The sequence below is a fragment of the Crinia signifera genome, chromosome 4 (genome assembly GCF_055691185.1).
Source record: "Crinia signifera chromosome 4, ASM5569118v1, whole genome shotgun sequence".
Taxonomy (NCBI): Eukaryota; Metazoa; Chordata; class Amphibia; order Anura; family Myobatrachidae; genus Crinia; species Crinia signifera.
The window spans coordinates 102,474,447-102,492,122 of record NC_139220.1 but is presented as its reverse complement, the minus strand read 5'-3'; the positions used below and the strand labels follow the sequence as shown (position 1 = coordinate 102,492,122).

Below are 17,676 nucleotides of genomic sequence, written 5' to 3'. Positions count from 1 at the left end.
TGGGGGCTGGCAACGCTGACTTCGCAGGACATCAGCACCCACCCCGCCTTCGGCGGACACTGAAGGAAATATTAGTCAGTTTCAACTGACCTTTATTCCTGCAGGAAAAATCATTTGATGGTCGGTTAGTGAACACATGGAGGGGATTCGGACGGCGGACGCTTCAGCACTCAGTAAGCAGTGATTTTCGCTGCTTACCGAGCCAAGCTGAATCATGGCCATAGTCTGTTAGCCATGTGGATACTGTTATATAAGGCTTTTTGGTACTACATTTTCACTACATTTTTCGTTATTTTAACGTCTGAATAAGTTAAATCAGTGGGAAGAGACGAGATGATCTAAGCAGAACAAAGCAGAAACACATACCTGTATATTTAAATATACACTTACATCTCATTTTAAAGATCCATACTACTGCATATGGGTAATAATGGAATTATGTGGATTATATACAAATTAGATTTCATTTCTTCATCCTTCATTTTCTAGACAAGTGCTTTGATAAAGGGCTGCAGCAATATTTTGAGCCCAAGGAAAAGTGGCTGCGATACGTCCATCCTAAGTTGGAAGAATGCACCTGTGGTGAGAAGGGGAGCGTTTGTAAAGCGACGACTGGGAAACGTGAGTTGGAAATAAACAGCAAGCCCCATAGTGAGAAATGGTAATGAGCCCAAACAGCCCTGCACGCCCCTCTCCACCTCTTGCTCGGATGGTTCCATACAATCGTTTTCTGCATGGACCTCACTCCGTGTTTGGACGTGCGAGGCATTAGCACATGCTCAGATATGCCTCTGCACATGCGCAAATACCAAACATCGGCCGTCCGACCGCACACGGAGCCATCCGACTCAATCAGAACAAGGGCCATAGCGCCTTGCTACACTCGGCACACCATTTTATTCTCCCACCACGCCCTAGTGGATGGTGGGCATGAAATACCGCCGGTCGGCACATGTTGGCTCAAAAAAAATGTGAAAAGCCCCATGTTGACCTTTGACTGTCGACCTAACCCATGTTGACCTTCCTGCATGTCGACCTAGACTCATATCAACCTAAATGTATGTCGACCTAATGGTGTCAACCTAATGACTGTCGACCAAAATGCTGGTGACCCATTGACTGTATACCCCGGCCCTACAGTAAAGGGTACAGATACACAGAAAAAAGTACTTTGAGTCACAAAATAAATGTAAAAAAGTTTTGTACATCTGTATTGTTTTACGTTGATAAACAGCTCTGCGTGTTACTAAAAAGAAAAAGAGGAGTTGTAGCCAGTAGCAATGAATCACCTCCTAGCTATCGCTTATCTAGTACGCTGCTGCTAGAATCTAATTGGTTGTATGAGCAACATCCCTTTTAATCATTTTTAGTAAATCTGTCCCTGGATGTAAAACTTTGTTGATTTGAGATTTTGTGTGATATCACCTCTACTCCAAACTTACAGACTGCCCTGACAATCCATGCCTCAATAGAGGACACTGCATTCAGCACAAGCACACCACTGTGTGCGGGTGTGCACAGGGATACATAGGACCTCACTGCGAAATAAGTAAGTACTAATGTCACATATACATTTCCACGCAGTATACAAAGAAATGTAATTGTCAATCACATTTTATTCTTGTATATTTATGACATGTTTCTTTTTGTTTTAAAGATCAAGATGAGAAATGCCTCTCTGGAAATGGTACCCTATACAGAGGTACTGTCAATGTCACTGCGACAGGAGTACCCTGCTTAAACTGGAAAAGTGATATCATAAAGCATGAGGTCTCCCTGTATAGTGGCCAGAATGCACAGATACATGGCATAGGACATCACCCATACTGCAGGTAATACAAGAGGCATGGAACTGATCGCTACTACTGTAATGTAGGTGCTCTGTGCTTTTGGGCACAGCGGCCGGATCCAACACAGGCTCACAGTAATAAAACATAGTAAGAGGCTATTGCAGAGAGGGGGTCTGATTGCAGCTCATTATTAGTTGTGTACACATTCCCAGCCTATATGCAAGAACAAGGAACATCGGGCTTACAGGTAATCCTATGAATATGCAAGCCGCACATGGCTGTAGGGATGCAGGCACCATATTCTCATAATAGAGCATGCAGCTAATGACAGATACAGGCCCTTAAAATAGCCAGGACAAGCTTGTATTTTTCATGCATTTTGTCACTTCCTGTTAGTTACTCTGTGGTCAAAACCTCACTGCCAATGTGATCCCTTGTCATATGTGCAATGCACTCATGGCACATGAGCTGTCTGCCAATTGTGTGGAACATCAGCATTGTGTACCTCTCTGCATCAGGACCAGTGTTCTTAGGGGGTGATTCATGTCGACTCGCAATATAGCGAGTTCAGCCCCGTCCCAATGTTTTGGGGAGTGTGCCTGTGCATGCTTTAGTATTCCCATATGCAGCCCCCCTTGGCCAATGGCTTCGGCAACTTGCATAGTTGGCAAACTATTTGCAAGCACCTGGGGGGGGGGGGGGGTTGGCGGGCCCATGAGAATGCTCAGCATTTCCTGGACGTGCCCACAAAAACAGTGGGTACACCCAGGAAACCGCTGGGAGTCCCCATGCAAATGCAGGCGGCCGTCCGTCCCGTCTTTGTCTAGTCAGTGACCATCGAAGGATTTCTCTGGCAGCAGAGGCATGCTAGTAGGGGATGTGTTCTCGTTGCACATCCTCTCGCATGTTGCCGGCAGTGGCGTGGGGGCGGCGGGAAGCAACTCAGATGCTCAGTAAGTTACAAGGTCCGCACCTTACCGACAGAACCTGAATCGGGCCCTTACTTTGCTGGATTCAGTCTGGCCCCAGCCACCCCACCCCACATGCGCAGTGCAAAAACATTGGTCCCCGGAGCGAAAACGCCGGGGACCGACCGGCCCTGAATCAGGCTCTCTGTTCCCAGCTATGTTATATTCTGGATATGTGTTTAAGTTACAAAATACTAAATGTTATATTAGCCGTGATCATTTCTAATGAAGTATCAAATACTCCTAATAATGCGTTCTGGCGAGTTATTATTTGTTATACACTTTGGGTGAGATTTAATAGGATGAGAGATTCAGAAAGTGAGAGATTTGGTAAGAAATCTCCAGTTTTTTTAAAGCGGCAATCATTTACCCTGCAAAACCAGTTTGATTTTGAAGTGTAAATGATTGGCGCTTTTAAAAAAACGAGATTTCTTACCAAATCTCTCACTTTCTGAATCTCTCATCCTATTAAATCTCACCCATTATCTTGTTTAGTATTGCTGTGTTTTTAGGATCATTGACAGTAAATTTGCTTTATAAAACCTCAGTATTTATTGCCTGTTGTAGGAGCCCTGATGGAGACCCAAATCCTTGGTGTTTCATACTGAAAGAAGGAAGAGTGAGCTGGGAACATTGCCTGATCCCACCGTGCCAGCAGATAACCAGTACACCAGGTACAAGGCCCAGAAGAAAATGACAACTGAATAAATAAGATTAGGGAATATTTGCAAATTGTCTAATTCAATTCAAAAGTAGAAAACGATTATCTGTGTGCCTGCATGGCCCCAGCCCAGTCACCGCCCAGAAACACACCCTCCCATACACAAGGGCGATTCCACAGAGATTTTAGCATGTGTTTGACATCGGGTCCGATGAGCTGTCCTGTGTGCTTCGCATCGTAGCCTGAAGATTGCACCTGCTGCATGATAAGTTCATTGTGCTTGCCAAGCGCTTGTGAGAATTCTCTGAATGTATAAGCACTGACTACCAGAGAGGTGGAATAGTGGTCTGATGTGGCATTCTTATGTATGTAATGTTACATAGGTGGACCATGTAAGCGTGTTATATGTCTGTAAGGAGACCATTTTCTTACACCTGGTATAGGGTAGGTACACACTGAGGATGTATGCCCAAATTACTTCCAACTGCTTAACCAGATTTGCAGGGCCTGATTAAAGATTGCAGGTTCCCTAGACTAATACACATGTAGCTCCCTTTGTAATTCATACATACACGTGTATGGGCAGTCAGGGACTCACCATTTATACAGTCCATGTAACAAAAGTTATAAATGTACATACTGTAATGGTTCCATCATTAAGATACATTGACACAGCCATATGGCAGTCACCTTAAGAACTTTACCCCCCCCCCCCCCCCCAGAACTGTAATGAATGTAATGTACATCGGGACAGGTGATGGCTAGCAAACATGGAATAGGTTAGGCCTTCATTTTATTCCTCAGCTGTAACATACAATCTGCAATCTCTTACATCACAATAGGAACCTAACCTGATAAAATAAACCAACTATATCTATGTGAAAGAAAGCATACTGTATTTGGACTATGCCGTAGTTTAATTGTCAGTTAAATGGGATGTAATTCCTTGAAGAGCACCAAAACCATGGCCTAAGCATTGAGAGAAAGCAGTGCTAACCACCGTGCCTCCATTTATTTGTTCATTTTCAGTATGATTAATATATTTAAACATTTTATTTATTCTTAGCCAGTAAACTACCTCTACAAACCAGTAAACCCCAGTCTCCAACCCAAGGACCTAAATTGCCTGTCAGCACTTCTAAGACCCCAGGCAATTCAGCAGCTAAGAGTAATGTCATAGGAAAGCTACCTTTGGACTGTGGAAAGCGGTTCCTTAAAAGCCCTTCAATTTCATCCCGTATTGTTGGAGGTCTGGTAGCCCTCCCTGCAGCTCATCCTTACATGGCAGCCATCTATATCAGGAGCAGCTTCTGTGGTGGATCCCTCATCTCGCCTTGTTGGGTTGTCACCGCAGCTCACTGCTTAGACCGCCGGTAAGATGATTTACATTAATGCCATTATACCTGTCTACAAATCTTCGTTCTGTTTTCTTGTTGCAATACACCTGGAAATACCCGACGTGAAGTATTTTGCAACTGTTAATGTGCATTGCTGTCCTATCTCATCAATGTTACTCATCTTACCCATCTTATCAATGTTAAGGATACAGCAGTTGTCACAGCAGGTTTGGGCATGCAGAAGAGACACTTGACTGTAAATGGGGGAAATATATTACAGTGGCACATATAGTGCTGCTATAACATTTCCTGCTTTGACTCTTTAAACAAGGTGAAGCAGGAAGCAGCACAGATAATCCCCAACATAGCGCACAGTGCATGAGTCTAGTACTGATACACCCTGTCTTACTGGGCATGCGTGGGAACTAAACAGGGGCATGCGTGGGAACTCAACAGGGGGTTAAAATGTGTGTGTTGTGGGGATGGGGTGGAACTGAGTTCCACCACCTGTTATGGTATGGGAAACTACTGCCACCTCCACCATGGACCTGCCCAGTAATTCCAAAAGAAAAAGCCAACCAAACCACACACATCAATAAATGATGCAGGTAGCGCTAGTTTCACTGATGAGCGGCAGCCACCTTACTCTTCCTCAAGCCCTGATGGCTCCACCCTCCCCCCCCCCCCCCACACACACTTAGCTGCCAGCACTCCCTGGTACTTACTCACGCTGTGTATGTTGGATGGGTTTGTCCCCTCCACAGGTCCCAGCGGCTTCCTTTTCCTGCATGCGTATGTCAGGCACTGTGCATGCAGATGGGAGGCTAGAGGGAAACAGCAAGGAGAAGAAGCTGCTGGGGGGACACAGGGTATGGAAGTGCTGGAGTGACAGAGGCAGAGATGTGTATAAGGGGCACTTCTCTGGGCATTATATGTAAGTGGCACTACTATTTTGGGCATTTTGTGTAAAGATCCCTATTGCGCTGTACAATATTTGTAAAGTTCACTACTGCTGTGGGCATTATGTCTAAGGGGTACTACTAAAGAAGAAATTGTGTATAAGGGGTGCCACTACAGGCGTTGAGTAGAAAGGACACTACTGCATGGCATAACATGAATAAGGAGTACTACTGTGTAGCATAACATGAATAATCAGCACTACTGAGTGATGTAACATGAATAAGGGGCTCTACTGTGTGTTGGAATGTAAATAAGGGGCACTACTATGTGGTATAATTTGACTCGGGGGCACTACATGTTTTGTAATATGAACATCAATTTCAATTGGGGGTACTATTGTGTGACTACTATTGTGTGATAGGGCTATAAATTTATAGTTTGCATGGGGGGCGGGGTCAAATAGTTGTCATGGTAAAATAGTTCCACCACCTCTCCAGGACCACTTTAAGCAATCCCGGGATCTCGCTACAATTTGGAGATCTACCATGAGCAGCCAGGAGCTGGCAGCCACCACAGCCAGAGACAGTGCTGTCCCTCCTGCAGTGGATATAATTTCTCCTACATAATGGCAGTACTCTTATGTCCTCACATTTTATTCAAGGGTAATTAATCACTGATCTACCAAGCACTTGATGAAATATACAATCTCTTCTGACCCCTGAATTAAATATGAAATTAAATGGATTATTATAACTAAAGGACATAATAATTAATAATGTAAAACTGCTGCTAGTCATTCAGTGCAAACTGCGTTGTCGTATTAATATTGAATATATATTGGCACCTATTGGCATGTGTTCTTTCTTACAGACCAAGTGTGAAGGATCTCACAGTGGTGCTAGGGCAGAGTCTATTTAATACAACAGACCAGCGCACAGCCGTGTTCCAAGTGGAGAAATACATCCTCCATGAACAGTATTCTGAGAACACTTTTCAGAATGATATAGGTAAGATTTAAGGAATCATCTGCTGTGAGGAGGCAAAGTGTATAAGAGACGTAATAAGGGGGTGATTCAGATGTGCTCAGAGCAGGCTGAGTATGCGCATGTGCAAACCCCCTGTGCGAATGCTTTTCGGTGAGTATCACACTCATAGAGGCATTCACTCTGTAAGGGGATGGGGTGGGCAGGGGGCTAGAGCAGAGGAACATCCAGTGTTTTATGGGTGAGCCCATAAAAACGCTAGGCATTCCTCTGTGAAGCTGGCATGTCGATGCCTGCTTAGCGTTGCTGGCTGATGTCACATGACGATACAAATGCGGGGATTCGTGCAGTGCGGGGCGAGCATTCGGCCCGGTGGTGGACAGCGTTTTCCTGTTCACTAGGCTGTGAACATACGCAGCCTAGCAAACAGGTCTGAATCAGGCCCTAAATGTATTATTTGTATTACTGTACTTAACTCACACTTTTTAAATGTTGGTAATTATTCACAAATCTCACAAAACTCTTTAAATTGCCATCCAGATACAAGGGGGATCTAACAGTCTTTAATTTGGAAAATCTATTTTAATTATGTAAATTTTACATTGAAAAACAAGATGCAGGATGTAACAGAAGGCAAATGGTTGCCAGGTACCCATGATAATGGGGTAATTCACAGCAAATGGCACAGCCGCGAATGTGCAGCAGCCAGTGATCAGGTAGAGGCCACCTCGCTATAGTGACATTCTGCCTTGCAAATGAATGTGTACGCTGTGTGAATGGAGTAGCCGGGGACTTACTTGGTGGCTGCAGTTAAAACAGGAATATCCGGACTAGAGCTTCCAAACACCCTCCCCTAAAATGCTTGGGCACGCCTGCAGTTCCCTGATACTCCCAGCGTCTTTTTGGCACGCCTCGTGTTTTTCTTGGCCCTCCTATGAAACAGCCGGTTACCACGCCTACTTCCTCTTTATCATCTTGCGAAAGGCATGCAAATAGAAAATGTAGCAGGACCTCATCCCTGGCCAGCGTCGCACATGCGCATTGCATACGCTGTTCATCGTTAATCGGTCGATGTATGCATTCGCAGCCGCAAGATCAGGTCTCAATTGGGCCCAATGAACCGCACGCCCTCCGGATCTTATAGGATTACATATCCAAGTCACTGGAAGTAACAGCCTAGTAAGTGAGCAATTGTGAAAGAAAAAAGCGAAAGAAAAAGACATCAGGCAATATAAGTGATAGATACACATGCAGCTTTCTCACCGGCACCTTGTGTTGAAATAGAAGAAGATTGAAGGAAACACAGTGTACATTCTCTTTCCAGTGAAAAGCCATCAATAGCTAACTTGTTGTGACTGGATTTTGCCCTGAATGACAGACATGTCTGCCATCAGAGGAGGACTGGAGTCCACCCAGCATCGGCGAAAGGAACGCAAACTGGCTGGTGAGCACTTTTGGGTTCCCTTGGAGGCGACCACACACACCACAATGCCTATTTCCTCAGTTTCGGGCACAACAATTTCCATACCTCCCAAGGGGGCGGGGTGTATGCAAATGAGGACGTGGCTTATGCTAATTAGCCGCGACCTCATTTTCATACGAGAATAGACGCTGTGCGCATGCGCACAGCGTCTATTCTACTAGATTGGGGGTCTCCCAACTGCCACCCCCCCCGCAGCGGGACAATGCCTGCCGTGGGTGGGACAGGACCCGAAAATCGGGACTGTCCCTCTAAAATCGTGACAGTTGGGAGGTATGCAATTTCTGATGGTAGCCCTGAAGAGAGTGATAGAGAATGTGAATACCATTTGAATTAATGGTTCAGGCAGTGATCTTAAATATAACCAGCAAATTGTTGGCTCTTAATTCACAGCAATTTGTGGTAACATTTTTTCAATTTGATAAAAAACTCTTTTGAATTTGAGTGGTGGTTTACACCTGTACCATACACCACACTAAACCAAGAAGGGCATTATGGGTGAAGGCCAAGGAGGACACCACTGGGACATAAAGAGGAACAAATGATCTTTTGGGGTTATTCAGATCTGATCCCACTACTGCGAATTTACCACCTGGACGATTATCGATCAACTGCGCATGCATTCTGCTCGCAATAAACATGCGCAAGGCCATCCTGCAATACAATACAGCTCCTTTTTTAATGGCTGGCCTTATTCAAGTTTATTGACAGGAACCCAGCATTTGTGGGTGTCACCCGGCCATTTACTGGGAGTGTAAGGGAAAATGCAGACAACAGGAATTTTCAGGGAGGAAGTGTGACCTCAGCTTGGCCCTGGTTTCTATCACACCTGCAGAGTAGCTCCCGGGGTTCACACACACTGGAAAAATCATGAGATGCTGAGCGGTTGCAAATAGATTTGCAGTTAATCGCAGGGCTGCAGCCAGGCACAGTGCGGGAGTTCACCCTGGCTAGGCGGTGGCTATCTGATCGCAGGGCCGCAGCCAGGCACAGTGCGGGAGTTCACCCTGGCTAGGCGGTGGCAATCTGATCGCAGGACCGCAGCCAGGCACAGTGCGGGAGTTCACCCTGGCTAGGCGGTGGCTATCTGATCGCAGGGCCGCAGCCAGGCACAATGCGGGAGTTCACCCTGGCTAGGCGGTGGCTATATGATTGCAGGGCCGCAGCCAGGCACAGTGCGGGAGTTCACCCTGGCTAGGCGGTGGCTATCTGATTGCAGGGCCACAGCCAGGCACAGTGCGGGAGTTCAACCTGGCTAGGCGGTGGCAATCTGATCGCAGGGCTGCAGCCAGGCACAGTGTGGGAGTTCACTCTGGCTGGGCAGTGGCTATATGATCGCGGGGCTCTTCAAATTAGCATGATCAGGTTTGAATTACCTTTTTGGCAAAAGCTTACCTTGACAAACCAAAATCTTTCTGGGGAGAGTTTCTGTGGATAGGCAAAAAACAAAATAGAACCCTTTAGCAATGCAGACAATCATGTTGCTATAGGTGCCAAGAGGGACTTATCTAACCATTGCCTATGAGGGCACTTGCCAGGGGCACTGGCTCTGACTGTCCATCAGTTCCACCTGATGAGCAGCTCCAGACTAAAAATAGGTTGAATGGAGTTGCAGCTCCAGGGATCCCATGATCAAGGGTTGCTCCCCTACTGTTGTTCCTATTATCATTAATTATATACTACCACTACAATGAATTAATGATGGCATATTGTCTGATGTAAAGGATACAGCAGTGCTATTTACATTTCTGTGAATTAATGTGATTCTGTTGCTATAACTGGTGAACACAGAATAAATGTTTATCTATAATGTTGCTATGTGGTGCAATATACCAGCACAAGCTAGGATAATTTATACCTCCTAATTGTGCTCATTACAGCGGGACAGTCCCGCTAATTGGACACTGTACCACTGTCTCTCCCGTTGGACACAGTATCTTGTGGACGGGGGACAGTTGGGGGAGACGGCGATCACTGCTGCTCTGCAGAGCAGATGGTGATTACTGAATAGATGCTGTGCGCATGAACGGCATCTATTCATTGCGCAGAGAGGAGCAGGGGGCTCACACCCAACCTTTCAAAATCGGGTATGTGTGTATCTTTGTATGTATGCAGTGTGCTGTGTGTGTATGTACAGTATGATAGGTATACAGTGTGTATGTATGTATGTATGCAGTGTGCTGTGTGTGTATGTACAGTTTGATAGGTATGCAGTATGTATGTATGTATGCAGCGTGCTGTGTGTGTATGTACAGTATGATAGGTATGCAGTGTGTATGTATGTATGTATGTATGCAGTGTGTGTATGTACAGTATGATAGGTATGCAGTGTGTATGTATGTATGTATGTATGCATGCAGTGTGTGTGTATGTATGTATGTATGTATGTATGTATGTATGCAGTGTGCTGTGTGTGTATGTACAGTATGATAGGTATGCAGTGTGTATGTATGTATGTATGTATGTATGTATGCAGTGTGCTGTGTGTGTATGTACAGTATGATAGGTATGCAGTATGTATGTATGTATGTATGTATGTATGTATGTATGCAGTGTGCTCTGTGTGTATGTACAGTATGATAGGTATGCAGTGTGTGTATGTATGTATGTATGTATGTATGTATGCAGTGTGTATGTATGCAGTGTATGTATGTATGTATGTATGTATGCAGTGTGTGTATGTACAGTATGATAGGTATGCAGTGTGTATGTATGTATGTATGTATGTATGCATGCATGCAGTGTGTATGTATGCAGTGTGTGTGTATGTATGTATGTATGTATGTATGCATGCTGGGTGACATTGTGAGCCATTTAGATACCCTAAAGTATGGGGTCCATCTGTTTCTATTGACTACATTGTTTTCTTTCAGCTCTCATAAGATTGCAAAATGCAAAAGCCGCCTGTTCTGAGTTCTCACAATTTGTGCAGCCGGTATGTTTACCACAAACTTCCAAGACCACTGGGACTGTGCAACACTGCGAAGTGGTTGGTTGGGGTCATCAATATGAAGGTAAGGAAATGTGTCCGTCTATGCACCATACTGTACACATGATTCCCCAAGAGGAGTCAGGAACTGTAGTTTTCTTCATACATCTAACCCTCAGTGTACCAGAGAGCTGGGCTGCGACTTTAACCGCATAGGAATTAGTTTATAAAGTACAAAAGAACTTGGAGTGAGAAAAAGCTTGTGATCGCTTCATGGTAGCACACGATACACCGATGTACAAACGTCACCCATAAAACGATCAGTGCAACCTAGCAAAGTAGTTTTGTCACTCACAGTTGTTTTAAAGATGCTTGGAGCAGCTGAATCGTTTCTGGACCTGGAACACTGTGAGAGGCCGGTTGAGCCACATTGTTTGGTGGAAAGAAAGTATAGAATAATGTGTTTTAACTTTCGAGGTTACCCATTATGATAATTTTGCCTCTATTTTGTACTTACAGGAGACGATCATTATGCATTATTTCTGCAGGAAGCACATATCCCGGTCATCCCTGTTACACAGTGCCAGTCTCCTCTTGCCCATGGTGATAAAATACTTAAGGGTATGATGTGTGCGGGATTCATGGAGGGAGGTGTGGATGCCTGCCAGGTAAGAAGCATTATAAGGCATAATAAAGCTTTGAATATGCTTGTGGAAAAACAGAAAAATGTGCTAGTAGTTGGGTTGCTGTGAGTATAGTTACTGTCTCCCCCTATCCCTAACACTCCCTAACTGATGCCTAATCCTAAACCCCCATATCTGTCCCTGTTAGTGTTTAACCCTAACCCTTCCCCGCACTCTAACCCTCACCCCACAGCCTAACCCTAACCCCCTTCCCCCTTAGTTCCTAACCTTAATTAACCCCTTTTAGTGTCTAACACAGGGGTGAGGAACAATGTTCCCTCTAATTTTACGAAGGCTGTGTGCGGCAAAAGATTTTGGCTGTGCAACTTTGGAAGGAAATTTACATTTTTGTGCGTCACTTCTATATATAACTGGAAAATGACGTTCAGCATTTGTGTTAACTTTACTTCAAAATGATATTAAACATTTAAACATTCAAAACACAACACACAATGTAGTTAATGGGTGAAACACACATTAATTGAGTCCACAACTGCAAAAAGGGACCAGTGCTGCTTTGTGCGCTCTGTTGCAATGTCTGTGCGCACGCTCGTCGAGTTGTGTGCGCGCGCACGTGCGCACAGCTTAGAGGGAACACTGGTGAGGAACCTCGGGCCCGGGGGCCGTATCCGGTCTGAGTGGCCCTCCCACCCGCTTTGCCGGTAGTCAAGTGCAGGGGAATTCTTGAGAGGTCGGTTGTTCTCGTGAGATTCCTCTTAATCAACAGCAGCCGGAGACTGTCAGTCCTATTCAGCGGCAGCCGCCAGAGCGTGGGACGGCTGCAGCAGGACAATTTGTAAGAATTTTTTTTTTTTACATATGGCCCCTGAAGGATTTTTTCCCCATACAAATGGCCCTTGGCACAAAAAAGGTTCCCCACCCCTGGTCTAACACAATAGTTCCCAATTTGTTGATAGTCATGGCACCCTATAGTATCAGAATGTTTTTCATAGCGTATATGTAAATCGGGCGCGAAAATAAATGAATATATATTAAAAAACAAACAAAGTATCTATATGGCAGCTCCCAATAGGATCAATGGTCGATCCCAATAAAGAAAAAAGACTGGAATTATTCAAGAATAATTTAGAGAGCGCACTGAATTAAGCACATAATAGTATTTATTAAAACAGCAATTAAAAATACTTAAATACAAAATAAATTAATTAATAAATCTATAAATAGATTATACACACATCATAGCCACCTATACCTGTCACAGACCTGATGGTATGTAAATTACGTCCCGTTGCTCTTACCCACTTGTGTTGGAAGTTGGAATATCCAGAATAAAAAGCGGGGAGCTTGTTTATGATTTCATAGCACCCCTCATAATTATTTTTTTTAAGAATTAATTAAATAAATTATATTTATATGTCCTCCTTGGGTTCAATTATATGTTGGGGACAGTATTTACTTTTTCCACATATGTTATGATTGGCATCCACCAGCACCGGTTTTGTCTATTACATTGATATTTTGAGTAGGTCCTGAACCACTAACCCTGCTCCCTAACTCTAACACCTACCTAGTGCCTAAATCTACCCATCCCCCACATGCAGCATAAAGCTATGAGTCCCTAGCATACTTACAACTGGGATGGCGGCTGTTGGGATTCCGGAATCGGCATTTCCACGCTCCATGTCCGGATGATACACATTACACAATGTCATTAACAACAGAACAAAATCTAATTTCATTTTTCATTACAGTGCACTGGGTCGCACATGATATCTTCTGGTTGGCCGCACAGCAAAGCCAAACAGAAGAGGTTACATGTGTCCTGCGGGAGTGCACAGTCAGGCATACACACTAGGCGATATGCGCAATGTGTCATTCCAATATGGCAATAGCTCAGGGCACATCACTGTGCAACGCTGTGTGCTGAGCTCAAAACACTAATCTCCCCATATCGCTAGGCCCTTTAATGCTTTATATGTGCTGAACATCAGTGTGTACGGCTCTTTAGAAAATGCTTGTGATGTAACAAACATTGTATTCTTAATAACACTTAACATGTTAATGATGAACACAAGGTAAAGCCCCATACACACTAGACGATAGGGGCCGCAGCCAATATAATTAACAATGGGGCAGATGTATGAACCAGCGTTAAGTGCAGAAATGTACTTAACGCTGGTTAACTGGGGGGATTAAGTTTTCCCCAATATATTACTAGCGCACCTAATGTGTGCTTCTGACAGCTCGCCGAGTTACACTCGGCGAGGCTGTCCCCTACAATCCCCCCCAGGGCAATGTATTAACAGCTGCCCAGACCGCTTTGCCAGCTCAGGGCTAGCGTTGTCCTATCCCCCACTGCGCGGGCAACGCTAGCCCTGCTTCTACTTCGGCTGCACTGGAGATCTTGTGATTTTAGCGAGATCTCGCGCATGCCCAGACAGCCAGCTGGGGGGAGGAAAGGGCATCGTGTATGCGCAGGGACACCGTGGGAGCCGATAAGGAGAGCCGTTCACGCTGGGCATAACAGCTCTCCTTATCGGTTAATACATCTGCCAATAATGGGTACCCGCTTCTCCACGTTATACTGGAGAAGCAGGACCCGTTATTTACAAAACGTTAAATGGACTTTAATTCATCTGCCTCACTACACACTACACACTGAAAGATATCGGTAAAAGATATCGTTCAGTGACGTCCCTGGAATGTTTGGCTGTATAGCCAAATTGACCTGCATGTTCAGCAGACATCAGTCATTGTTAACCCCTTGAGTGGTGGGTTTTTCTGGGGAAGGACATACCTACCAAGGCAGGAATAGCCCCTCAGGAATACTCACCACAGATGGGGAAGACCACTCCCCCCTTCCCTTTCCCCCTGTCATTCCCCCTACCCCATCTGTCTGCTCCGATGATCGTACACCGGAGCTCCCCGCCACCATTCACAGCAGTGAACAGGCGGCTGGCTCGGGGATGCTTGGGGGTGGCTCGGGGGAACTTGGTCGCCCGAACTCCCGAGCACTACCAAGCATCCCTAAACTTTACCGAGCAGGGCCTGCTGCCAGCGCATGCTCAATGCAGCGAATAGCGGCAGGGGAGCTTTGGAATGCGATCACCAGAGCGCAGGGGCAGGTGGGAGTGACAGAAGGGGAGGGGAGCGACCACTGGGGTTGCCCCGAGTGGTGATGCGCCAGTGGTGCACAGCTGCAGGCACCACTGGCGCACACCTGCATATTGAAAATTTCCAGGCATACCACTGAAAAGGTTAAACAACCGCGGCAGTGTTCATTGTTAACGATATTGAGTGTAAACATGTGACGATATTGTGAAAGATATCGCTCAGAAGCCCCTTTGTGAGTGATATCTTTCGCAATATCCTCTTGTGTGTATGGGGCTTAAGTTATGAAAAATTGCCATGACCAAAATATATTGTAACATTTTTGTTTTGTATTGTGTCCTCTTAGGGAGACTCAGGAGGTCCCTTTGTATGTGAAGTTGATGGTAAAGTGCATCTTTTTGGCATTGTAAGCTGGGGATCTGGCTGTGCTGAAGAGAATAAGCCTGGTGTATACACCGATGTCTCCCACTACATTAACTGGATCCTCGCCAACATAGACTGAGTCATACTGAGCCCCCCTTGGACACAATCCATTCCATGACTCCTTTCAGAACTCTCTTGTTTGGAAATCACGCAAAGCTCTATTTACATGACCCAGTAGTTCAGGATTATTCTGTTTGCTTCAATGTATCCCTTAGATTTAAAAGATCTTTTAGATCCTATTTCTTATGTAAGCATTTGTTCATTTGGCAACAACAGCAGGGCTGGAGCACTGTCGCACAGGGGGAAATGAGCCCACCTGCCTGGCCTGTTCTAACACTTCTTATTCTAGCTCAGAAATCACATAGGATGTTGGGCATAATTGGTTTAACAGCATAATACCGGCAAATTAAAAAGCAGCAAATTAATATTTATGTTGCACAAAATAAAAGCAATCAGAAAGTATAATTAAATATTAAATACAAGGATATGAGGGGCAATTGAAATACTGTTGTTATCATTTTCTGGGTCCGGATGACATATCGACAGTAAATAAGTCAACAGTCAATAGTTGAAAACAGGAAGAAATTATCCTGGCTAAAATAAATGGTAATGCAGCAATTAAAAATGAATACATTTATTGGTGTATAAAATGAATAAGTAGCAAGGAAATTCCAATATTAAAAAAGACCCTGTGGTGTGCACAGAAAAAAATAAAAAGGTTCTTTTATATTCACCAACTGAATTCACCAGTACTGGGGAGATCCATGTTTTATTCTCCTTATGGGATGAAATTGCGTGTCCAATGTGCTGGTATTTCTAATCTGCTCCCACTTCTCTACTCTTTGTACTGGGCCTTCGTTTCTCCAAAAGATGTTCCTGGTTGTTTGGAAGGGCACGTTCAGAATATAGTTCCGGCAGTGGACAATGGGGTGCCGCACGGGGTCCCGATAGTCGGGATTCCGACAGGCATTTGCCTGACGTCGGGATCCTGACTGTCAAAACACCGACAGACAGGTTCCCGACGGGCACCAGCTATTTTCCCTCATGGGGGTCCACGAATAGTGCCCGCAAGGGGCTTAGTTGCGCTCACCATGCTGTCTGAGTCCGGACAGTCAGGATCCCGACATCGGGCTAATGACTGTCAGGATCCTGACTGTCGGACCCCTGTACCACACCCTGGACAATGTTCCCGTTGATCCCAGGAGCATAGTTGGATCCGGGATAAAATATAGGTTGTTAGGGGGTGGGTTAGGTAGGTGAACCCAAATTGTAGAAATGAATATGGTGCACCAGCAAACACCTTACATATTTTGCTGCCTTAGCAGCTTTATCAAAGGTGACTAACACTGTCACAGGGTAGGATTTAAGTACCCATTAAACAGTTATCATGCTGCACACCTGGTATGTACAATTAGAAACTAATGATCATGTAACTTATACAAAACAATGCTAATTGGTTTCTAATTGTACTATTTGTACTACTTATTCATTTTATATACCAATAAATGTATTCATTTTTAATTGCTGCATTACCATTTATTTTAGCGCAGTTCTCCTGTTATTTTTATATATCCATGTCGTGGGTGAGACTACCCACTCTCAACTGCTGCTTGGCACAACTGGTCCACATCGAGCGACTTATATCTTAAGGTGCTCATACACGTTACAATTATTGTATACAATATTGTATACAATATCGCATCTCATCGTATCTTGGTTTTTCGATGAGACGAGATCTAGTACAAAAAGTATATGCTGCACATACTTTTTGTACTAGATCTCATTGCAAAACCGAGATGTGATGAGATGCGATATTGTATACAATATTGTATACAATAATTGTAACGTGTATGGGCACCTTTAGATATTGTTGATATCTTGATATCTTTTTCCTTTGCTACCACAGACAGTCAATAGCTATAAACAATATCGTTGACCGGCATTAGGTCCACAGGTATAAAAGATCAACAGGTTAAAGGTCAACATGTACACAAAAGGCCAATATGCAAAAAGTGAGCTCGCAAGCATACAATTTTTTTGTTGACCATTTCCATGTTGACCTTTGTACCTATCAACCTCTTACTAGTTGACCCCCCCCCAGCGTTGGCCACTTCCAACACCAATGCTGATAGCCTCATGTGAATGTTTGAATGGAATACAATAATGGTGGGTTCATGTTCCGATCACTCCTAGTAACCAGAGTTATATGGATATGTCCCTGGCTGAAATAAGTCTCTTATTGCAATATAACATGATCAGTGAGAGCTCTTTCAACTTTGATTAATTATTTACAATGTAAGATCTCAGAGACCCATTAAAGGCACAATGTGCAGACCAGCAGTGCTTTATTTATGCTTCCAAGTGCATTTACTTGCCTACCTTGTGCATTTCAATTTGCATGCTCACTTTCCAGTCTATGATCCCGTGCTCAGAAAATCGATTTGTGAAAC

At 44.5% G+C, this 17,676-nt stretch overlaps 1 protein-coding gene across 1 annotated transcript in view; it reads left to right on the top strand.

Moving 5' to 3' along the window:
- The window catches only part of F12 (coagulation factor XII), a 35,323-nt gene extending 19,594 nt beyond the window's left edge, over window positions 1–15,729 (top strand). Inside the window, exons 6-14 of the mRNA XM_083182075.1 lie at window positions 490–621; window positions 1,445–1,549; window positions 1,658–1,832; window positions 3,326–3,432; window positions 4,486–4,792; window positions 6,527–6,663; window positions 10,993–11,133; window positions 11,568–11,716; window positions 15,150–15,729. Of these exons, the coding sequence (XP_083038201.1) occupies window positions 490–621; window positions 1,445–1,549; window positions 1,658–1,832; window positions 3,326–3,432; window positions 4,486–4,792; window positions 6,527–6,663; window positions 10,993–11,133; window positions 11,568–11,716; window positions 15,150–15,305 (1,409 nt within the window). The 3' untranslated portion in view covers window positions 15,306–15,729. The remainder of the gene's footprint in view (window positions 1–489; window positions 622–1,444; window positions 1,550–1,657; window positions 1,833–3,325; window positions 3,433–4,485; window positions 4,793–6,526; window positions 6,664–10,992; window positions 11,134–11,567; window positions 11,717–15,149) is intronic.
- Window positions 15,730–17,676: the final 1,947 nt, after the last annotated feature.